General features: G+C 44.3%; 1 protein-coding gene across 4 annotated transcripts in view; it reads right to left on the bottom strand.

Annotated features, from left to right (window-relative positions):
• The window catches only part of DGKH (diacylglycerol kinase eta), a 227,219-nt gene that overhangs the window by 173,612 nt on the left and 27,942 nt on the right, over nt 1–25,665 (bottom strand). For 3 of the 4 annotated variants that reach the window (XM_040425411.1, XM_040425415.1, XM_040425412.1), the window contains exon 1: nt 23,158–23,427. In XM_040425411.1, the coding sequence (XP_040281345.1) occupies nt 23,158–23,427 (270 nt within the window). Of the gene's footprint in view, nt 1–23,157; nt 23,428–25,665 lie in introns of those variants that run through there. The other variant, XM_040425413.1, reaches the window with a different exon arrangement.

Raw genomic sequence — 25,665 nt, 5'->3', positions numbered from 1 at the left:
AGCTCTCTAGAGGGGTCTATCGAGATGAAAGCCATAATGAGATGCACTATGATGGACCACCCAGCTTTCCTAGGAGCAGAAGTGAGATTCCTACTAGGACTTGGTAAGAGACACAGAAAATGATATTTCATTTTATTAAGACTAATTTGATAGTGTGGGTGAAATTATACCATCTAGATTGGTGAATAAATAAATGATTAAATTAATTGATCATCTCCATATTGAGATGTAGTCTTAGGATATTGTGCGGCTTCATTCTTCCTGCAGAAGAATCTAGACTCATAATCTAGCAAAGCATTAAATAATTGCTTAATATATATATATAATATATATATATATATATATATATATATATATATATAGAAAAGAACATTCTTCGCCAAGCTAAGTGATGGATTCCCACAGGAAAGACTTGTTTCAAGTCCTTCCCGTTTAAGATCCTAGATCCCTGTTATTTGTCTTAATAGACTTACCAAAGTTATATATGTGAAAATAGTCCAGGATGGGGCGGAAGGATACAGTTATCTCTTCTAAGTTATATCCTTGGATGGATTTGCCCATCTTGAAGTCATGTGATGTGTAGTTGGTTAGGTGGGACAGAATGTATTTACCATTCTATATTAGACATGCCCATCCTGATATCATGAGGTTTTCTCTGAACAGAAGTGATGTATATAACTTATGTTCATATTTTGATATCCTAACCTAATAATAGCTTGTGTATAATGTGACAAGTTATTTCCACTCACATGTATTGTTAAGCTTGTAATTCTTTATATTAACGCTATATATATTAATTTGTATGTATCCTTGTTTATTTACTTATATATGTTTATAATCTTGTAACCAATAAATCTACATATTTTTATAATACCTGTGTATTATTGTATAATGCAGAACTACATTTTATCATTAACGTCATCTCACGTCAAAAAAGAACTTATTTATCTGAGGAAATAGTCGGACTCCGATGTGAATTGTATCAATTAGGTTGTCTACAATTTACCAGGTCATGATTTTAAATATTTATGACAAATTTTATAAATTTTATTTTTTTATGGTTAATTATTTATTATGACATAATTAATAATTCTTAATTGTATTATTACCCCCCCGACATATAATATAATTAATTATTACAAGAGCCTCAAGGAAACAGGAGGTAAAAGTGCTTGTTCTGTACAATGGTCCAGGCCATCTTTTGTACTAACTAGGAGAGTCCACATGATCCAGTCACTAGGCAGTAGTATGTACAGATATGACGGGTCGGAAATTTGCATATCATAATGGACAATGTAATGATAATTGCCATTAACTTCATAGTAGATTATTGGCATTGAGACCTAGATTTATTTCCCCCTTTATTTGAATTAAAAAACAAAGACAATTTCCCTGAAGTCCCAAGGTACAATAGTACAGTTTCTAATAAAAATAAATAGGCTGTCCTGTGAGCACTGCTCTGCTATCTGTTAGTCCCACAAAGGCGCCTGCTGGACCACCACTTCATTCATATGGTAGGACACAGGACCCACCACCACCACCATTCATGACCATAGTCACATAGTGTCAGACATTTATCACCAATCCTGTGGAAAGGTGAAAAGTTTATGACTTAGGAAATCCCACAAAACTAATTGAAGTCAAAACCGTGAGAACTGCGTACCCTGAACCTGTGGGGCTTGGCACTTGTAATCCAGGTGGAGAAACAGCTCCACAGCATGGATGCTCTTTGTAACCACCCTCTGCACTGGTCCATAGAGGATGGTCCCGCATGTGGGTCCCCATCTAGTAACGCAGGATACATTAAATTTCTAAACCAGGTAACCATTTTCAGGAATTCACTTTTCTAAAATTCCTGCAAAAATGGTTAAAAAAAAGCTGACAAAAAACCCCTTCCAATATAGCTATTAATGTAGCTGCTTATGATCAGTAGTCCGAGAACTGAAGACAAGGGATATTCTCAAGCTTCTAGGAAAACCAGTCTGCACACTGGAGGGTCACAGACAGGCTGAACGTCCAGGCAAAACACACTTGCACATTTTTCTCTGTTATATAAAAAGCAAGGTTAGTTGATTAATTACCTGCTACAGAAATTCCTAAGCTGTGCCGCTGCCAGCAGCTCTCTAGGATGAGCCGTCTGCTCCTACGCTGCCAACTGCATGGCCTGCAGTAGTAAAATACATGAAATCCACAAAAACGGATCAGCGCCTGCCTTAGGAGACTGGAAAGCAGACAACCAAGCGAACAACGACAGGTCTTCTCTGTATGGCCCAAACCTATATCACACCCCTAAGGAGCCTGCTGTCAACATGCTAATGTAGAAGCCATCATTTCAGAACAATATTTCAGAACAATACACGCTGTAGAGTGAGGGTTATTAAATACTTAAAGGGGTTTCTAGGACTTACCTACTGCCCTGGCGGTAGTATCCTTTGAATAAAGAGGAGCATTTCCACATGGCTACTTGGACGGAATATGAGAGACTGGGAGAAAATTCAGCCCTGTGCACAGCTTGGGTATCACGGTTGGTGCATCGTGGTCCAGCTCCAATATCTTTATACATAAGCCAAAGCCACTAATGAATAAAACTGCAGACCTTAAAGGGGTCTTCTCACTTCAGCAAATAACATTTATCACGTAGAGAAAGTGAATACAAGGCACTTAATAATGTATTGTTGTTATCCATATTGCTTCCTTTGCTGGCTTGATTCATTTTTCCATCATATTATACACTGATCATTTCCATGGTTACGACTATCCTGCAATCCCCCGGCATCCTGCAGCCCGCATCGCTTCTGTCTTCATCTGTGAGCAATAGGACCTTTGATGACATCACTGCGTTCATCACATGGTCCATCACATGATCCATCACCATGGTGATGGATCATGTGATGAGCGTAGTGACGTCATCAAAGGTCCTATTGCTCACAGATAGACAGAAGTAGGGCTGCAGTAAACGATTATTTAAGTAATCGAGTATTCTATCGATTATTTTTTACGAATAATCGAGTAATCTAATAAGAAAAACATTCTTAAAATAATGTATTGCTTTAGAAAAATGTCCCCCTTTCCCAGTGCCATCAGTTCAGCAGCCCCTCCATGCCATGTTCCCCAGTGCCCCCATGATGGCACTGCCATCAGCCCCTCCCATCCAAATTGCCATGATATCCCCCTTCCCCAGTGCCTCCTATGCCATCCACCATGTCCCCCAGTGCCATCAGATCAGCAGCCCCCTCCATGCCATGTCCCCTAGTGCCCCCATTGATGGCACTGCCATCAGCCCCTCCGTCCAGATTGCCATGATATCCCCCTTCCCCAGTGCCTCCATGCCATCCACCATGTCCCCCCACTCCCCCAGTGTCATCAGATCAGCAGCCCCTCCATGCCATGTCCCCCATTGCTCCCATGATGGCACTGCCATCAGCCCCTCCATGCCATCCAAATTGCCATGATGTCCCACCTTCCCAGTGCCTCCTATGCCATCCACCATGTCCCCCAGTGCCATCAGATCAGCAGCCCCTCCATGCCATGTCCCCTAGGTGCCCCCATGATGGCACAGCCATCAGCCCCTCCATCCAGATTGCCATGATGTGCCCCCATGGCCATCCACCATGTCCCCCACTCCCCAGATCAACCTTCCGAGTGCCTAATCACAGGTGCCCCCATTAACCCCTCTTCCCTCCCCCCCAATACTTTTATACATGGCAAATCATAGGTGCTCCCATTAACCCCTCTAACGCCAATAACTTTATACATGCCAAACCACAGCTGCCCACATTTCCCCATGCCAAATCACAGGTGCCACCAATTACCAGCCCCCCCCCCCCCCACGCGTGCCTCTGCTAACTTTATACTTACCTTCAGGTGCAGAGTGCGCCGACACACGGAGTCCGCAGGAGACCGCGTCTTCATCCCAGCATGCACTGGGGACCTGACGTCACACACAGCGTCAGCCAGCGCGCTGACGATGTGTGAGGACGCAGGGTCCTGCAGCGCGGTGCCGACGGGAGGCCACGGAGCGGTGAGTGAGAAGCTTAATTTCACTCACGCTCCGTGGTCATGTGATTTAAACGAATCCTCGATGCAGAAAAACTGCATCGAGGATTTTTTTTGCCGTCGATTACATCGATTAAATCGATGAATCGTTTCAGCCCTAGACAGAAGAGATGTCGGCTGCGCGAACAAGTGGATTAAGGTGAGTTAAATTATAATTATTATTTTTTTAACCCCTCCAGCAGTATTGTACTATGCATTCTGTATTCAGAATGCTATTATTTTCCCTTATAACCATGTTATAAGGGAAAATAATACAGATTCGGGTCCCATCCCGATCGTCGCCTAGCAACCGTGCGTGAAAATCGCACCGCATCCGCACTTGCTTGCGATTTTCACGCAACCCCATTCATTTCTATGGGGCCTGCGTTACGTGAAAAACGCACAAAGAGGAGCATGCTGCGATTTTCACGCAAAGCACAAGTGATGTGTGAAAATCACCGCTCGTGTGCACAGCCCCATAGAAATGAATAGGTCAGGATTCAGTGCGGGTGCAATGCGTTCAACTCACGCATGCGCATCCACGCGGAATACTCGCCTGTGTGAAAGGGGGCCTTATTATTCCTACAAGAAGTTTATGAATGAATTGCCAGCAGCCTGCAGTAATGTTAATCTGGCTGTTACGAATTTGGGGGTGGGGTGTCCTTGCACATTTGGATACTATTCAAACAGTGCTGCCAGTGGCTGACTATTCACACCCCCTAACTGGTAACACCCAGCTGACCTTTATTGCAGATGGTCGGGCCATCAATCATAAAATTCTAGGGGAATACCACCAGTTACTAAAAGATGTTTCAGAAGAAGTCAAATGTTCTCTTTAAGGCTGGGGATGCATGTGCATACAAAATCCCTACTCTCTCAGAGCTACTTGTCACAACTGAAAGAGAACTTCAAAGCCTCCTCCGGACATGTTTCACACTGAAACCGCATCTTAAGGAGTACAAGGTCAGAGTTGACACAGATAGTCCCTAAAGACACCAGTTTTCAAAGGGAAAACAAGTCAGAGGGTACAGTGAACTTCCTATAACTACTCCTAACAAACTCCTCCCTCCCCATTCAGCCATAGTGCATGTAGTCTCAATGGGAGAAGGGAATAACGCTGCCACACACCTCTCAACCTGGATCCTTTTCTTATTATCTCCCTTGGCAACTGCTAAAATTAGTGGGTTCAAACAATTAAGATCTAATGTGTCCGGCATGTAATGGCAGATGTTTGAGTCTTTAAAGATGACGCCCAGTCAGGAGCTGGGTGGGCATGAAACCCTCCAGGAGCCTGTTTTACATAGCAGACGCCTGGTGTTAGTGACCATGATCGGTGACAACTCCAATGATGGCCTTCCAACCCCCCAGATGCTGTGGTAAAAAGCAACCACTGAGCGGTTATTTACCAGGGACACTCATGGTGACTAAACGCCCCTCACAAAGAGGCTGCAGAAGCTGGTTGGTTGCTATGGCAGCCTGGGTCCTTCTGAATGCTTTAAGGTCTGCTATATCACATTTCCTATCTAGACCCCTTTTTTTTTTCCCAAACATTTTTTAAATAATATATATTTATAAAAACTGAGAAAAAAAAAAAACAGAACAAAAAGTGATCAAAGTGATCAAAAATTCACACACATGCCCCAAAATGGTATCAAATAAACTACAGATCGCCGAGAAAAAAAACAAGCGGTCCCTTACACAGCTCTGTAGATGTACATACAGATGTCAGAATAAGGCAATGCAAAGAATTTTTATTTAAAAGTAAAAAAAAATTTAAAAGTATTAAAACAGAAGACAAACTATAAGATAATTTGTATTGCTGTAATCCTACTGACTCGTAGAATGAAATTAAAACATCAATCTTAGTGCATAGCGAACGTAAAAAAGAAAACCCTGCGATTCAGCAGCGGTGGTCGTGTTTGCACACTATAGGAAAAAGCGTTGACCTCTCTGGTGGCCGGGACTGTGGGTGCGGGCATAGGCAGGCATGCGCAGCAGTTCACATCCCAGCCACCTCATATCTGTGCTGCAGCGATGGCCGTAACCCCTGGATATGACCAGTGTATAATGTGATGTAAAATGAATCCAGCCAGCAAAGGAGGCAATATGGACAATCACAATACATTAGGAAGTGCCTTGTATTAACATTTTCTACATAATAAATGCCATTTGCTGAAGTGAGACAACCACTTTAAAAAGTATAACTTTTCATTTTTCTGTTCACATAGGCATACTGATTTGTCTATGTGAACAGAAAAATGTAAGAGTTATGGTAAAAAAAAAACTAAAAAAAATAATGAAAAGGGTGTGTCAGTAAGAGGTTAAACGAAGTACCTTATCAGCAGTCTCCATGGAATGAAGTGGCAGTGCTACTTCTGTATTGTTGAGATAATGGGGTTCATGCTCAATAGAACCCCAAGTGCACTGTTCATACATAGCCCACTTGTCCTGCACCTATGTCCACTGGCCTACGATAGGCACTTGCAGAGATTAATGCTCTGCGCCGCCATCACGTTACTGCAGCAGAGCGGATAATGAAGTGCGGCAAGCTGTCTAGAGAACATGCCATCCCCTATCAGACACAACAGGTGCCCTTAGTCTTTACCCATATTCATTCAACTGGGCTATACTATGACCAGAAAGCAGAAGCTACACTTCAATGGAAATAGAAACAGCTAAGACAGCCATTAAAGAAACCAATTCAAACAATCGCAAAAGTAACCTCTCATATCTGCAATTTAAAGATGTAAAATGACCCTTAAAGGGGTTGTCCTACAAACATTTATCACCTATCCAAAGAATAGCTGATGTCAAAGACAGATATCACAGGATTAGGGCTCCTTCACACGAGCGAGTTTTCCTTCCGGATGCGATGTGTATAGTAAACCCATAGCAGATCCTGACACCTTCCATATCACTCGGGGCCTCAGGGATGGCAAACAGACTTCTCTCCACCTCATCGACTCCAAAAATGAAGTTAGCATACAACATGAAGAGGGGTTAGAGTTCTTATTGAAGTGTACCTAAAGTTCCAAAGTTTATTAAAACCTACTGTAAATACCCCAGAATGATTTGTTTTCGAATATACTTTATTTTTTTGTTTTCCATGCAGTATAGGCACCTGAAATCCATACTCACGCACACCGTGTTGGGGAGGATGGATTCACCTGCAGCCGCACTGAGCGCTGTACAGGCAGGAGCTCTGTGGCACATCGCTGCTCCTGTCTGTACCAGCGCTGCTCTCTTAAAGCCGGACATGACAGGCTTTAGCAGAGCGGGCACAGGCAGGGGAGCCATGTGCTATGCCGAGTTCCTTCCCTGCACCTGCCCGTTCCGCACTGCTAAAGTGTTGTATGGGGCAGGGTCAAGCAGAGCGGAGCAAGCAGGCACGAGGCAGGAACTCAGCATAGCACATCACACCTCTGCCTGTGCCCGCACTGAAAAAGCATGCCATAGCACATCTATGCCAGGCTTTAGGAGAGCAGAGTTGCTATAGACAGGAGCAGTGAAGTGCTATGGAGCTCCTGCCTGACAGGGCTCTGTGCAGCCGCAGGGGAATCCATACTTCTATACACAGCGGTGTAAGGGAGTGTGGATGGCAAAGAGCTATGGGCACAGAAACCTCAGGTGCATATATTGCATGGAAAACAAAAAATTAAGTATATTAGAAAAAAAAAATTTAAGGGCATTTACAGTAGATTTATTAAACTTTATTTATAAGATTAGGTACATAATCCTGCACCTACTTTGGACAGTAAGGACACTTTTAAAAAGGAACAGATACTTCAGTTTGGAGAGCAGAACGCTTCTGACAGTTTCTGACCGAGAGATACTTACAAGTGATGCAAAACTATCAAGGAGCCTTCAGTGGTAAAACTGGAAGAGCTACCGTACAACCAAGGTTCTCACTAAAGGGGTTCGCGATTTTAGAAACCCCCCTTACAGACAGAACATGCTGGGTATCTCCTCCACGGACTACTCTGTCAAAGTGGACTTCTACTCCCAATAGGGCTGAAACGATTACTTGATTGAATCGAGTAATTGACACAAAAAATAATCAATGCAAATTTTTTGCACAGGATTCGTTTGTGTCATGTGACCACGGAGCGGGAGTGAAACGCTTGCTATTACTTACCGCTCCGTGGTCACCCGCCGGCCCTTACCACGCTGCACTGGATCCTGACACATCGTCAGGTCATAGTGCACGTAAGTGTGCACTACGACCTGACGCCGTGTGATGTCAGGATCCAGTGCAGCGCGCGGTGAAGAAGAGGAAGGAGCTGTGGAGTGGCGCCCCTACAGGAAAGGTAAGTATTTTATTTCACTGGCACTGGGGACATGGCACTGAAGGAGGACAGCCGGCAATGGATGGCATGGAGGGGCAGATTGGAGTGGGGGACATGGAGGGGCTGATCCGATGGCAATGGGGGACATAGCAATGGATGGCATGGAGAGGCTGATGGCACTGGGGCAGTGCAGCTGAAGGCACTGGGGAAACTGAGCTGATGGCACTGGGGGATCTGATGCACTTGGGCTGATCGCACAGGGGGGAATGAAGGGTGTTGGGGACTGATGGCAGGGGGGTCTGATTTTTTATAAGGGAAAACAGTATATTAATTCATTTTTTCTTATTAGATTACTCGATTAATTGTAAAAAATATCGATAGAATACTCGATTACTAAAATAATTGTTTACTGCAGCCCTAACTCTCACCCAACCTGTTTCTTCAGAATCTGGCGTGCGAGTTCTAAACTGTGTAAAGCAGGGCTGAAAGGGTCAAGCAAAGGGACAGTTAAAGCACCCAACGTACTGCCGCCATGACTACAGCTTTTCCAACCTATGTAGAAATCGGTTGACAAAGATATTTTCAGGACATTCCCTTTTAAATTTGTCGAGGACCTGTCACCGCTCTTTTAACAACTACTTGCATTTATCATGCAATAACAATTCTGGAGTATCTTTTCGATTAACTTTTTGTTGTTCTGTTCCTCGGTTATTGCCACTAGAAATGTATAATGAATTTGCAACTGCTGAGGGTATGTCCCTGCACAGTCTCACACTGGCAGCACTTATTGGATAGTATCAGATTGTGCAGGGACACATCCCCAACTGGTAACACCCATTTCAAAGAGGAGCAAATGGATTCTAAACTAATTGGACTCGTCACGAATTTCTAAATGATCCCTCTGCCAAACGAATCTGGAGTTAGAACCAAAGCTGGACCCTGATGAAAGAGGCCACTAGCTGGCCTGACCCTGTACCTATAAGTCATCTCAGCCCCTTGATACATCTATAATAATAAACTGGGTAGTTTCTTAAAGAAGACCTCTCACCGCTCCCGACAGGCCTGTTTTAATAGCTTCATGCATTCCTCATGTAATACCAATTCTGGAGCATCTATTCTTATGTCTGTATGTTGTGCCATTCCCGCATTATTTCTACTAGAAGTTATGAATGAATTGCTAGCAGTCTGCAGTAAGGGTACAGAGGGGTGGTAACAAGTTGGGGGCGTGTACCTGCACAGGATGAAAATGGCAGCACTGATTGGACAGAGTGAGTCTGTGCAGGTACACACCCCCAACTGGTTACCATCCCTCTGTACCCTTAATGCAGACTGCTAGCAATTCACTCATAACTTCTAGTAGAAATAATAAAGGAATGGCACAACATACAGACATAAGAACATATGCTCCAGAATAGTTATTACCCCAAAAATTACAATCCAGCTTTCAATATGAACATAGACTGCTTGACATGCTGGGCACTGCCCATCTATACATAGTGCAGTCAGTCTACTGTCCATGAGCCACTTGTGCAGGAGGTGGGAGACTAGGGGCCAATCTTGCTCAGGGGCCCGCCGAGCGATTCACCTGTTCCCATGTAAGCCAGTCTGAGATGTCAGGTTTCTGAAACAAATATTCCTCAGAAAGATCAGAAAGCTGCAATGAAGTGTAACAAATGGTTACCTGATCTTTACACAGCCACAAAGAGAAGAAGTGGTTTGGCTGCTGTACTTTGCTTTACGAGCGGTTTCATGTATCTACTTATGCTACAATAGCAAACATACACCACCCATGACCAGGAACTGTCCGCCTAAAAATAACCTTCTCTAAATAATGCATTGGCAGCGAGAGGAGGACCTGCAAGTGCATTATTCCCAACTGCTAACTAAAGCCTTCTCTCAGCACCCACCGAAGTAAGCGAGACCTGCGCGCGTGATCTTTATCCAAGTATCAGTCTCCTGCCCTGTGCTCTGGCATATGCATAGGAGACCGCACAGGAATGACACAGAGGAGCAGCATTTTAAGACATTTTCTTGTAATGGGAGCAAAATAAAAAGTGCACTGCATGCAAAGAACACATAGCTTCCCGCCATCATGTATACAGAAACTCACTTCCAGACTCACAATGTGGTATCTCCATAGGTCTACGCTCACATCTCCGGCAGAGAGCCGGATCCGGCATTGCCAGATTCTACAGTTCACCGCCGGATCCCCATTGATCCGAAAGCCGACATTTATGCCGGAACAGCCCGTCTGAGCAGACATGACGGAGATGTGAAAGTAGCCTAAGTGTTCAGTATCAAATGCACTAGCCTGGGCAACGGAGCAACTTGGGAATTTATCTTAACCCTTTAATGACCAGCTCATTTTTCAAGTTTTTGCCTTTCCATGTTTAAGCAGCCATAATTTTGTATTAATTTTTTGGTATTGACAAGGCCTAGTTTTATTTGCGAGAATTAGCATTTTTCTGTGCTGTTTGAGAGTACAGTGCAAGTTTTGCAGCACAAATATAATAAAAGTATGATTTTTGTTTAGACTTTTTTTAAATACATTTTTTTTTTTTTATTTCATCAAGGAATGGCTGTCTTACAAAATTATTTTATACAAACCACAAAAATGTGACGTCTCCCATTGCATCTGTTTTTTTTTTTTTGTAATGATGCCTATTGTCTGCAGGCCTACAGAACGGACATACACATATGGATGCGGACAGAAAAAAAATGCTGATCGGATGCGGACCAAAACTATGTTTGGGTCCTTAATGGCAGGAGATGCCCACTCAGCTAGTTACTGCCATTCTCTGTTTGTCAAGCCAGGACCAGAAATTGGAGACCAGCGTAAACCTCATAAGCATCAGAATAGCAGCAATTCACTGAGCTGAGTAAGGCTTTGGAGTTTTTTTGTTTTTTCTAACCCATTCTTTAACATTTCTAAGCATCAAATGACAGGTGTGGCTGTGAGGGATTTGCATTCTGCTGTCCTGTGTACACATGTAATAGTAACACCCCAGCTTTTTAACAATTCCAATAAAGCCTTGTGCGGTAATATACTGGTGTGGTTTCACTGGAGAAAAACCTAAATTCATACCAGTAGTAAAAAGACTGGAATTGACTGGACTTGCAATTATTATAATATGGACCTTGTGACCAGACGTCTGATCGCTGGGAGGCATAAGGTGACAATCTTCAGCCACCACCAGTGTTCAGTACAAGCCCCGTTCTGCACTAAATGGAAGTTAAGTGGTAACGTCCTGTTCCTGTCCTGCATTTTCCTGGAAGTAGGGATCTGTGCACTGTCCAAGGACATGAGAGTTGTGTCTTGGGCACGCAGACTGTGCTGCTGAATCCAGGACACTTGGGGGGCATGCTGTGCCACATCAAGAAATGGGTAGCACCTTGCCGGTGTGAGCTGCCTCCCAATTTAAGAAGCACTAATGCATTTATTCTGGCATTTTTTACAGCTCCCCACCCCAAATTTATTTTTTTATTTTTTTTATTTTTTTTTTAAATGCTACAAGTTCCTACCAGTAATGTGATACTCAGACAGTGACATTTAGGCCCCATGCACACATAAGCCACAGATTCGCAAAACACGGATCCCAGCCGTGTGCACGTCGGCTTTTTTTCCACCTCCTGTAGAAATGTCCTACCCTTGTCTGGACAAGGACAAGAATAGAACATGTCCTGTCTTTTCTGCGGGGCCACAGAACGGACATACAGATGAGGAGTGCACACAGTGTGCGGTCCACATTTTTTGCAGCGCCACTGAAGTGAATAGGACAGAGAATATGGTTATGTGCATGGGCCCTTATCAAAACACCCAAATCCTATTAATCCAGTTACTATCTGACACTGGAGTCTGGAATCTCCGGTCCACGGTTCAAGCAGCGTTTTACAGTACCATGAAAGTGGAGAAAATCTTAAGAGATCTCATCCACATGCCACAGATTTTCATTATTTTTTTTCAGGTTACCCACAAATTTTAAAGACCATCTGTCAGCATGGTCAACCCTATTAAGCTAGCCATACTGCCTGGTAGGGTTGATCATGCTGATTAAAATGCTACCTTATTATGTTTCTACATTGCCCCGTCTAGAAATCACTCTTTATATAATTAAGTGCCTGCTCTGTGCCTTGCACTTTTGCAATGGATCTGTTGCTGCATCCCGGGCAGCACAGATCCTAAATGGCAAAAGTGGGCATAACAGAGGGATGTCACAAAACTGGTACTCCGGGGGCTCTGGCTGATCCCTTGGTGCTCAAGCTATCTAATTTGCATAATGGTAAAAGGAGTGATTTCTAGACAACGGGTCAATGTAGAAACATAATGAAAATGGCGTTTTAATCAGCATGATCAACTAACTCTTCCAGGCACTAAACTGCCTAGCTTTATAGGGTTGTTTATGCTGACAGATGCTCTTTAAATCTGCAACATGTGAACTCTGCTGTAGATATCCACTGTGGACTTCACCCTTATAAATTGCAGCAAATCTGCAGCATATCCGCTATGTAGGGACATACGCCAACGGTAGTTTTAGCAAGCTCCCAGTTACCTCTGAAAAGAATTTTCTTCAGTTTTTCTATTATGTTTTACCTAACATTCCCTTTAATTTTTTCAAATGGAAAAACAAGACAAAAACAATGAATAGCAACTCAAACGGCCTTATTTTACAAACATCATTATGTATTTAGATATCAATAAAAAATATAAAAAAAAGGATAAAGCTATGGGACGTTAAAGCGGGACGGTAAGGTTAAGAAAAACATGGCTGCTTTTTTCTAGAAACAGCATCACACCTGTCCATGGGTTGTGTCTGGTACTGCAGCTCAGCTCTATTAAAGTGAATAGGACTGACCAAAATACCGGACACGACCTCTGGACAGGTGTTGTGCTGTTACTGGAAGACAGCAGCCATGTTTTTTTTAATCCTGTACCACACTCTTTAAACACTTGTGTTATGTCAAAAGTTTAAGTGTACATTCACAAGTGCAGTTTTTGAAAGAAAAACTAAAGGCTCATGCACACAAACGTATTTTCTTTCTTTCTGCATCTGTTCCGGGTTTTTTTTTGCGGATCCAATGCAGAACCATTCATTTCGATGGGTTAGCAAAAAAAAACTAAAAAAACAGAAGTTACTCTGTGTGCATTCCGTTTCCGTATGTCCATTCCGGGGAAAAAAATGGAACATGTCCTATTTTTGTCTGCATAATGGACAAGGAGAGGACTGTTCTATTATGGCCAAGCTGTTCCATTCCGCAAAATGCGCAATGCACATGGAGGTCATCCGTATTTTTTGCGGATCCATGTTTTGCGGACAGTAAAATACATATCGGTCGTGTACATGAGCCCTAAGTGTGGATTAGATGGAAAAAGGAGACGTAGAGGCGTCTGCTTTTATGATCCACATCTAAATTTTGGCTTAAAAAACTGCACCGGTGAACATACCCTAGAAGGAGCGATACCTTTACTGGCTTACCAGAAAAGAAATAAAAAAAAGAATATAATATAATATATATATATATATATATATATATATATATATATATATATATATATATATATATATATAATTTGCCTCCGAAAGCTTACAAACATCATTTTTCTGCTTGGTCCACTGCTATGAAACTCTTCTCTTGTTCTGGAAGATCAGATCGAGTGAACCCTAGTACACAACATACAGCAGAGGAGGGGTGGGGTAGAGATGTGAGCGGGACTTTCAGGAAGTTTTATTCTTTTTCCTTCCTATATTCCTCATTCCAGAGGATGTGCATCCTTGTAACATATGTGTTATCAATACCAGCTACTTCACATATCCACAGAACTACGGTATTTCATATTAAGTTCTATGCAAAAAGAAATCCTTTTATCCTTATTGCAAAAAAAGATTGGTCTTCATACTGTATGTGGGGCCCTAAAACACATACATTTGTCGGTTTTTAACCACTTAAAAAAATAAAAATAAAAAGCCAAAATAAGTTTGCGCTTCTTGTTAGGGCACTTGCATTTTGCTGAGTTTTTTCTAGCTTTTCTTTTTTTGCTTACAGTGAAAGGAAGCCAGAAAGACAACAAAAAAGCCACTTAAACCCTTCTATCCCGGGCCAGTTTTCGCTCTTCTGCCCAGGCCAGTTTTCGCAAATCTGACATGTGTCACTTTATGTTGTAATATCTTTGGAACGCATTTACTTATCCAAGCCATTCTGAGACTGTTTTCTCATGACACATTGTACTTCATGATAGTCATAAATTTGAGTCAATATATTTCACCTTTATTTGTGGAAAAATCCCAAATTTACCAAAAATTTCGGAAAATTCCCAAATTTTCTAATTTCAATTTCTCTACTTTTATAATAGATAGTGATACCTCATATAATAGTTATTACTTTACATTTCTCATATGTCTACATCATGTTTGGATCATTTCGAAAATGACATTTTATTTTTTGGGGACGTTAGAAAGCTTAGAAGCAAATCTTTAAATTTTTCAGAAAATTTCCAAAACCCACTTTTTAACGACCAGGTCAAGTCTGAAGTCACTTTGTGGGGTTTACATAACATAAACCACCCAAAAATGACCCAATTTTACAAACTACACCCCTCAAGGTATTCAAAACAGATTTTACTAACTTTGTTAACCCTTTAGGTGTTCCACAAGAATTAATGGGAAATGGAGAAGAAATTTCAGAATTTCACTTTTTTGGAAGATTTTACATTTTAATCCATTTTTTCCAGTAGCAAAGCAAGGGTTAACAGCCAAACAAAACTCAATATTTATTGCCCTGATTCTGTAGTTTACAGAAACACCCCATATGTGGTGGTAAACTGCTATATTGGCACATGGCAGGGCGCAGAAGGAAAGGAACGCTATATGGTTTTTGGGGTACATGCACACGTTCAGGATTCATGTGCGGAGAATCCGCACTGAAATCCGCAGGTGTTCGCAGGCAAATCTGTGCGGTCAATCCGCATTAATTGGTGCGGATTTGCATACGGATTTGCGTGCGGATTTGGTGCGGATTCGGTGCGGATTTTCCGCATGCGGATTTCACTAAGTGAATGAAGAAAATCCGGTCAGGAAAAAAAAAATTAATTGACATGTCGCGGATTTTAAAATCCGCACCGCAGGTCAAAATCCGCGCGGAAAAAATCCGCATCGTGTGCATTGAGAATTTCAAATTCTCATAGAATACAATGGACATGACCTACGGTGCGGATTTTCCGCACGCAAATCCGCACGCAAAATCCGCGCGCAATCCTGATCGTGTGCAGGGGGCCTTGGAAGGCAGATTTAGCTGAACTGATTTTTAGATGCCATGTCACATTTGAAGCCCCCCTGATGCACCCTTACAGAAGAAACTCAAAAAAGTGACCACATTTTGGAAACTACGGGATAAGGTGCCAGTTTTATTGGTACTATTTTGGGGTACATATGATTTTTAATTGCTCTATATTACGTTTTTTGTGAGGCCAGGTAACCAAAAAAATTGATGTTTTTATTTTTAACAGCATGTTAGATCATGTGCTATTTTTATAGAGCGGACGCAATGATATCAAATATGTCTACTTTCTATGTTTGTTTGTTTCAGTTTTACATAATAAAGCATTTTTTAAACAAAAATTTGGTTTTTGCATCTCCATTTTCTGAACGCCCTATTTTTTTATATTTTTCTGCCAATCGTCTTGTGCAGGGGCTAGTTTTTTCAGGAAGAATTGACGTTTTTATTGGTACCATTTTTGGGTACATATGATTTTTTGATTTATTATTACACTTTATGGGGCAAGCTGACCAAAAAATAGGTTGTTTTGGCGCATTTTTTTTTTTTTTTTTTTATAGAGCAGATTGTTACGGACGTGGCAATACCTAATATGTCTACTTTTTCTTATTCAAGTTTTACACAATAATAGCATTTTTGAAACCGAAATAATGATCTTTCATTCTATCCATAGTCTGAGAGCCCTAGCTTTTTTATTTTTTGACCGATTCTCTTAGGTAAGGTCTCATTTTTTGCAGGATGAGGTGACTGTTTGATTGATACTATTTTGGGGGTATATGCCTTTTTGATCGCTTGGTGTTGCACTTTTTGTGATGTAAGATGACAAAAATTGCTTTTTTTTTTTTTACAGTTTTTTATATGGTGTTTATCGGACAGGGTGGATCATGTGATATATTTATAGAGCCGGTCATTACAGACACGTTGATACCTAATAAGTGTGGGGGGGGGTTCTGTTTTTTATTATAAAATAAGGGGAAAGGGGCTTTTTTTCTTTTTTTTTTTACTTAAAAACTTTATTATTTTATTAAAAACACTTTTTTTCATTACTTCATTTCTGATATTCACTTTTGGGGGTCTGATCCCCTCTGAAATGCATTACAATACATCTGCCCGATCACCGTGACGTACTATTGCGTCAAATTGCAGGAACGCAGTGGCTTCCATGACGTAATAGTACGTCATAAGTCGGGAAGGGGTTAACTAACAAAAATGCCAGGAGCCATTTCACACAGACCTTTAAAGGGGTTTTCCGGGATTTTGATACTGATGACCTGTCCGCAGCATAGGGGGTGTCTGACTCCCGGGACCCCCACCAATCAGCTGTTTGAGAAGGCACCGCCCCCCCCCCCCCCCCCCCCCCCCACCGATCAGATACTGAAGACCTATCCTGAGGACTAACTAATATGTGGAGATGGCATTTGTGCAGCAAAAAAAGGCCACACAAAACTGTGTGAAAGCAGCCTTACAATACACCTTAGGATGTTCTCAAAGTTGTGGAATAGCAGTCCATTCTATACCTAGCATGAGGACTAAAGAGGTCAGCACTGTACAGGGGAAATATGTGAAGGGGCTTCTGTAATTTAAAGGGTTGCGCCACTAATAACAGTACAGGGAAGAAGTGTTTGATTTTAGGGGCTCCAACCGCTGGGACCCTGTGATCACAAGAACTGGGTTCCGCAAGTGCCACCAAACTGCCCCACAAGAATGGAGAAGAGGTGCACATGTGTGTCCTCCACTCCATTCCCTTTCTCTGGGAGTACAGTTCTCACAGCAGTCCCATAGAAATAAATGAAATAAAGAATGCACGTGCACACCATGACTCCATTCTCATGGGCCAGGTCGGCGGCATTTGTGGATCCAGTTCTCGTGTTGGGTGGGGGTCCCAGAGGTCAGAACCCCAGCAATCAAACACGTATTCCCTGTCCTGTGCATAGCGGCACAATCCCTTAATCTCATATGATCCTATGAGTGCGGGACAATAGCCCCGCGGGCGGCCCGTCGTGCACAGCATCATTGTAATCTATGATGCTGTGTGCTCCCGATCAATGCCGCACCGGGACATATGGCCCGCTCACGGACCGTAGGTCTCGCAGGGCATACGGTCGTGTGCAAGAGGCCTTATGGTCTAACTGTTGTGGGGATTCAGGTGCCAGAACCCATTGATTAGCAAATTGTGAACATTTTCTATGAATGAAAATCAGTTCCATTCATTTGGGTTGTTTTGGCAGGAAGCACATGGATTGCTGAAAGCACCATTCAGGTGATTTCAGATTTTGGTGCAGTATGTGATGGTGTCTAGGTGAATTCACATTAGTAAATGTGGGCCACATTTTTTTATAGGTCATTGGTGGCATTTTTTGTAGCATTATTTTTTGTTTAAAAAAAAAAAATAATAATCCTTCAAAGTCTCTAGCTGTCTGTAGGATCTTCGTTATTGAGGTCACTGGCATCTTTAGCAAAATACAGTATGCTCTAGGTATTGGGGGGGGGTCTCAATCAGCTTCCCAAGACCTCAAAAATGCAGCAGAAAAAGCACATGCACAGAATTAAGAAAAGAGCCACCAAAAATGCACATAAAAATCCTGAGGCTTCAACACAGAAACAAGAGTGTGTGTGTCCTTAGAAAGCTTTCCACCCACCGGCCTCCTTCACGTGAGCCAGAATCTGCTGCTAATGGTAATGAATAGAGCTACTCACGTCGGCACACACTACTCACAAAAAGTTAGGGATATTTGGCTTTCGGGTAAAATTTATGGAAACATAAAAAGTTTACGCTACAGTGATATTATATCATGAAAGTAGGGCATTTAAGTAGAAGCAGCAGTGGTGATTTTCTCATCCCAAACAATGTATTGAAACAAAAGCAAACACCAGTGGTGGGTATACCCCACAAATAACGTCAATGTCTCCATAACGTGTCATGTGGCCTTGAGAACCAATTACAGCTTGACAACGACGTCTCCTGCTGTTCACAAGTCAACTTATTGACATGCTTATGGCATCCCACTCTTCTTGAAGGGCAGCTCTCAGGTCATTGAGGTTCTGGGGTACAGAGTTATGAGCCTTTACACGGCGACTCAAGTGATCCCATAGGTTTTGAAAAGGATTCAGGTCTGGAGAAAGTGCAGGCCACTCCATTTGAGGTACCTCAGTCTCCAGCAGCCGTTCCCTAATGATGCGACCCCGATGAGCTGGCGCATTGTCGTCCATGAAGATGAAATTAGGCCTATGTTGTTCATGCAGAGGCACAATGACTGGATTAATGATGTTATTCAAGTATTAGGAAGAACATGGTGGATCCGGGAAGAGTACACTGTATTACGGTTATTGTAATGTATATGTAACATGACAGCGTGTGGTCAACCGCAAGGTGCCAGGCTCAGGTCACTCGTGATAACCACAGCTGCCCCTGACCCAAATGTGCCCGCTACTAGATCACACTCCACAAGGAAAGAGACTGCACTACATCTAATATACACCCAGAATAGAGATGAGCAAGTTTCATATTTTGACATTTGTTCTCACTTCGTTTGTTGGTAAAAGGTGAATTGCGTTATGGATTCCGTTACCACGGACGATAACGCAATTCTATGACTGAATACATAACGGAATGCCTTTAGAGGACTCCCCTGCATAACGGAAACGGGACAGATCCGTTATGCCACCCATAGACTTCTGTTATGACGAAATGAATAACAGAATGCCTCTAAAGGCATTCCGTTATGTATTCAGTCATAGAATTGCGTTATGGTCCGCGGTAACGGAATCCATAACGCAATTCACCTTTTACCACCAAACGAAGTGAGAACGAATTTCAAAATATTAAATTTGCTCATCTCTAGTCTTCATGTATGGTTGCTGTAAATTGTAGGCATGTCAGAGTCGTGGACAATGGCCATTTTCCACATAGTAGCTTCCACACGTCTTTTCACTACACGGCCGTTTTCAAGGCATATTCTTTAATGGATTACATAACGGAATGCCTTTAGAGGCATTCCGTTATTCATTCCATCATAATAGAAGTCTATGGGCTGCATAACGGATCCGTCCTGTTTCCGTTATGCAGGGGAGTCCTCTAAAGGCATTCCGTTATGTATTCCGTCATAGAATTGCGTTATCGTCCGTGGTAACGGAATCCATAACACAATTCACCTTTTACCAACAAAGTGAGAACAAATTTCATAAGCGGAAATTCGCTCCTCACTAACCCAGAGCTACCTACGGAGTCGCTGGGATCATTATGACCCCCTACAGCAGAAACGGGTGTAGAGTGCCAGTCTCTGATAAGTGACCCCCATTGTGATTTTTGGTTCCTCACAGAAACAAAGGGCCCCATGTCCCCGGCCGGAGCCACTCTCCATAGACATGAATGCAGCGGGTACCGAGTGGTAATAATACCAGCCTAGTCACATACAACACACAGGAGAGGCGGCAGCAACTTCTTGATGGTTTCACCCTAACAAACGTTTCTGCACCGCACGGGGTATACACACAATACATAATGCAATACGTAATATACACATTTTTGCTCTTTTTACACTACTTCCCAAAGATAATCCAGTCTTCATTTACGGCCTTTAATACTTCCATACATACAAAGTTACAGAACCCAAGTTACAACCAGTACAAAAGTCCAGAACTGTATTCACTATTCTGCCGACTTCAGAGATGAAATCTCCCAGAAATCCTCGCCAGCTCAAAATCTATGCCGAGTGTAATCTTTACGCCGGGGACTGTCCAATAGCCTCTCACCGCTTCTGACATGTCAGTTTTAGTAACTACTTGCATTCCCCACGTGATTCTGGAGCATCTATTCTGATGACTATTTTGTGCCGTTCCTCCATTATTCCTGCTAGAACTTATGAATTATTAGCCGTTTGCAATGAAAGTCCAGATGGATGGTACCAGTTGGGGGTGTGCCCCTGCACAGCCTGGCACTGAATGGATAGTGTCAGACTATGTAGAGACGCACGCCCAACTAGTAACATCCCATCTGGACCGTCAGTGCAAACTGCCAGTAATTCACTCATAACTTCTAGCAGGAATAATAGAGGAACGGCTCAGAGTCATCAGACTTCTTATTACGTGAGGGATACAAGTAGGTACTAGACAGACAGGTCAGGAGAGAAGAACTAACCATCTCACTGCCTGATAGAAGTTCAGTGAAGCAGTTAGGGATGGGACTGACAACAAGCTTACTGACTGTTTCCCAACAGCTGACAGAACTGAGAAGGCAGCGCTGGACATGAACATGTTAAAACTCAATATCAGCACAAGTCATACAATGTATATACAAATCTTACAGTTTATGTCCGTTATAGAGTTAAAAGCTCAGGTAATTGCTAAATATTACGGTTAAATCACACACCAGGCAGTATTAAAAAAAAAAAAACATTTAAAAACGCCATCGTCCAGCTGAGAATTGGATTTTCTCCTGGATAAACACAGCTACCCGAGCTTACGTTAATGCTGGTAACCCTGGACGCTGCGCAGAGCTTAGAAGGGCATCCAGCCCCGCTGCTGGATTTCACAGTGTGCGTAATCCGCTCAGCATATCAGAGAGCAGGAAGCCATCACCTACCGCGTCACAACAAGGCAAACCACCAGCACAACCACATTACAAACCCGTCTCTGCACAAGGGCCCACTTGGTATTATACAGGGCACACATCAGGACCGAGTACACGTGCAGGTCAAGAATAGCCAATTACCACCACTCAAGGTGCAGCTCAAAGCAGGGATTACTACCCACCCCTGCACATGGGTTCAGCTCTGGCACCAGCTGCCACATACTAGTATATACAGTGTGTGGCACTGCCAGGGGCTTGTCACATAGCAGTATATACAGTGTGTGGCACTGCCAGGGTCTTGTCACATAGCAGTATATACAGTGTGTGGCACTGCCAGGGTCTTGTCACATAGCAGTATATACAGTGGTGTGGCACTGCCAGGGTCTTGTCACATAGCAGTATATACAGTGTGTGGCACTGCCAGGGTCTTGTCACATAGCAGTATATACAGTGTGTGGCACTGCCAGGGTCTTGTCACATAGCAGTATATACAGTGTGTGGCACTGCCAGGGTCTTGTCACATAGCAGTATATACAGTGTGTGGCACTGCCAGGGTCTTGTCACATAGCAGTATATACAGTGTGTGGCACTGCCGTGGTCTTGTCACATAGCAGTATATACAGTGTGTGGCACTGCCAGGGTCTTGTCACATACCAGTATATACAGTGTGTGGCACTGCCAGGGTCTTGTCACATACCAGTATATACAGTGTGTGGCACTGCCAGGGTCTTGTCACATACCAGTATATACAGTGTGTGGCACTGCCATGGGCTTGTCACATAGCAGTATATACAGTGAGTGGCACTGGCAGGGGCTTGTCACGTAACAGTATATACAGTGTGTGGCACTGGCAGGGGCTTGTCACATACCAGTATATACAGTGAGTGGCACTGGCTTGTCACGTACCAGTATATACAGTGTGTGGCACTGGCAGGGGCTTGTCACGTACCAGTATATACAGTGTGTGGCACTGGCAGGGGCTTGTCACGTACCAGTATATACAGTGTGTGGCACTGCCAGGGGCTCGTCACGTACCAGTATATACAGTGTGTGGCACTGCCAGGGGCTTGTCACGTAACAGTATATACAGTGTGTGGCACTGGCAGGGGCTTGTCACGTACCAGTATATACAGTGTGTGGCACTGCCAGGGGCTTGTCACATAGCAGTATATACAGTGAGTGGCACTGCCAGGGGCTTGTCACATACCAGTATATACAGTGTGTGGCACTGGCAGGGGCTTGTCACATACCAGTATATACAGTGAGTGGCACTGGCAGGGGCTTGTCACATAGCAGTATATACAGTGAGTGGCACTGGCAGGGGCTTGTCACGTACCAGTATATATAGTGTGTGACACTGGCAGGGGCTTGTCACGTACCAGTATATACAGTGTGTGGCACTGGCAGGGGCTTGTCACATACCAGTATATACAGTGTGTGGCACTGGCAGGGGCTTGTCACATACCAGTATATACAGTGTGTGGCACTGGCAGGGGCTTGTCACATACCAGTATATACAGTGTGTGGCACTGCCAGGGGCTCGTCAGGTACCAGTATATAGAAGAGCAGCTCTGGTATGAGCCTATCACACAGTAATCGCGGCTCTTGTACAGATTTGTCGTGTGCCCTGGCTTACCACACACAACTATATAACGATGCAGCTCTGACACACATGACGCTTGGGCACCACTATATAAATGGGGTCCCATCACAGGCTGGCCAGAGATTCAGCCATGGCACACAGGTGCCGTTCTGGAGGAGACTTCCCATGCACTGCACCATCTTAAAGTGGAATTTCTAGTTTGTAAAGTAAAGGCATAGTGCTAGGATAAGATTTATATAGCGCCAACATATTCCGTAGTGCTCTACAAGTAATATTAGCAATTGATGAGGGCGCCCAGTACTTCTAGTGGTACACCTTCATCTGACAAGGCTGGAGTGCCCCCAGGGTGACAGCTCAGGTGATGCCATGGCCAGCGGACACTACACGGCTCTCACCTTGCTGCGGATCTGGCCGGAGGTGGACACTTTGCGGATGAGTTTCTGGGGTCCTTCATGTTCGCCCTCGCTGTCAGAGGACTCGTCTCCCGCAGCAGTCCCTGAAGTTGTCCCGGGTGGAGGGTCCCTCATCATGCCGCTCCCGGACATCTTGTCACAGTCCTGCCGGGAGAAAAGAAACCAATCCGTGTCAGCCAGGCCGCCCACTGCTCTCCTAGCGGCCGGGGGCAGAGCGGAGGTGCCGGGCACAGTGGCGCGCCTGGCCGCCATCTTCCACCGACACCGCCCCCTCTTACTACTCCCCGTACTATCAGACCCGACCACTCCTCCCAGCACTTACAACCGACCACCCAGCCCCGCCCCTTCCTCCCCGACCACCGCCTCTTACCCATCCTGGCCGCCTCTACAAGTGTCCCGGGCACACCGCTCCCACACAAGTGTCACCCGGCCACCATCATAATGGGCACGCTCCTGTCCTCCCCCCGCTCCTGTCCTCCCCCCGCTCCTGGACCCCTCCCCGGCAAGGTCGTTCCCTCTGGACACCACTCCCATGTGAAGGCTATCCCCGAGCCCAGCAGCGTGCGGCTATAAATAGACCGGGCACCGACCTGAGGCGCCTCACATCACACTGCCCGAGCCGCCCCCACAGGAGGCATCCCTCGTCACATCTAGTGTCCCCTCAGAGCCTCACTCCTACATGTCACATCTTATGTCCCCTCAGTGCCTCACTCCGACATGTCACATCTCATGTCCCCTCAGCGCCTCACTTCCACATGTCACATCTTATGTCCCCTCAGTGTCTCACTTCCACATGTCACATCTTATGTCCCCTCAGTGCCTCACTCCGACATGTCACATCTTATGTCCCCTCAGCGCCTCACTCCCACATGTCACATCTTATGTCCCCTCAGTGCCTCACTCCACGACACCTCTCATGTCCCCTCAGTGCCTCACTTCCACATGTCACATCTTATGTCCCCTCAGTGCCTCACTCCGACATGTCACATCTTATGTCCCCTCAGTGCCTCACTTCCACATGTCACATCTTATGTCCCCTCAGCGCCTCACTCCATGACACCTCTCGTCCCCTCAGCGCCTCACTTCCACATGTCACATCTCATGTCCCCTCAGCGAGACATTCCAACATGTCACATCATATGTCCTCTCAGCACATTGCTCGCACGTCACATCTTATGTCCCCTCCGTGCCATGTAATCTCACATCCCACGTCCCCTCACCACGACAGTCTAATGTCACATCTCATCCCCTCACCACCATCTCATGTCTCTTCAGCACCTCACATCTCATGTACCCTCAGCGCCACAGTCCACTCCATGTCACATCTCATCCCCTCACCACCATGTAATGTCACATCCCATGTCCCCTCACCAACATATAATGTCACATCTCATCCCCTCAACACCCCCATCCAAACCAACATATTATGTCACATCTCATCCACTCACCACCACTGTTCACACTAACATATAATGTCACATCTCCACAATTGGCAGTGAATGTGCTTAAAGGGGTTCTGCACTTTGTTTAAACTGATGATCTATCCTCTGGATAGATCATCAGCATCTGATCGGCGGGGGTCCGACACCCGGGACCCCTGCTGATCAGCTGTTTGAGAAGGCAGCGGCGCTGGCAGTAGTGCCGCAGCCTTCTCACTGTTTACCGCAGGCCCAGTGACGTCACGACTAGTATCACTGGCCTGGGCGGGGCTAAGCTCCATTCAAGTGAACAGAGCTTAGCCCCGCCCAGGCCATTGATACTAGTCGTGACGTCACTGGGCCAACGGTAAACAGTGAGAAGGCCGCGGCACTGCTGGAGAGCCGCTGCCTTCTCAAACAGCTGATCGGCGGGGGTCCCAGGTGTCAGACCCCCACTGATCAGAAGCTGATGATCTATCCGGAGGATAGATCATCAGTTTAAAAAAACTGTAGAACCCCTTTAAGGCCTCATGCACATGACCGTAGTTTTGGTCTGCGTTCAATCCGCATTTTTTACAGATCGGAGACGAACCCATTCATTTCTATGGGTCCGCAAAACATGCAGACAAGAATAGGCATTTCTACTCATGAGTGAGAAAACTGCGGCATGCACATGGCCGGTATCCGCACTTTGCAGATCCCTGGTTTGTGGACCACAAAAAGGATAAGGTCATGTGCCTAAGGGGAATATTATCAGAATATGACCTATTGCTTGGATTGCTTTAAAGAGTAACTAAACATTTATTCAACTTTTTTTTTTTTATATGTCTCAAATGACCTAAAATATGTTTTTCTAACATACTTCATAAATTGATTGACTTTTTACTAAAGAAATTTCCACCTAAAGCCCCGATTTCAAGCACATCGGTGACTTGTCAGCGGAGTACGGACTGTGCACTGTATCAATGGGGCCGCGCTGCTCCTGTCTGTGCCCGCTTTGCTAAGCTACAAGCTGACATGCAGGACCTTTAGCTTAGTGAAGCAGGAGCCGCCCCGCACAGCTAATCCTGGC

This window comes from Bufo bufo, chromosome 3 (genome assembly GCF_905171765.1).
Source record: "Bufo bufo chromosome 3, aBufBuf1.1, whole genome shotgun sequence".
NCBI lineage: Eukaryota > Metazoa > Chordata > Amphibia > Anura > Bufonidae > Bufo > Bufo bufo.
This window is presented reverse-complemented; position numbering and strand designations above follow the sequence as displayed.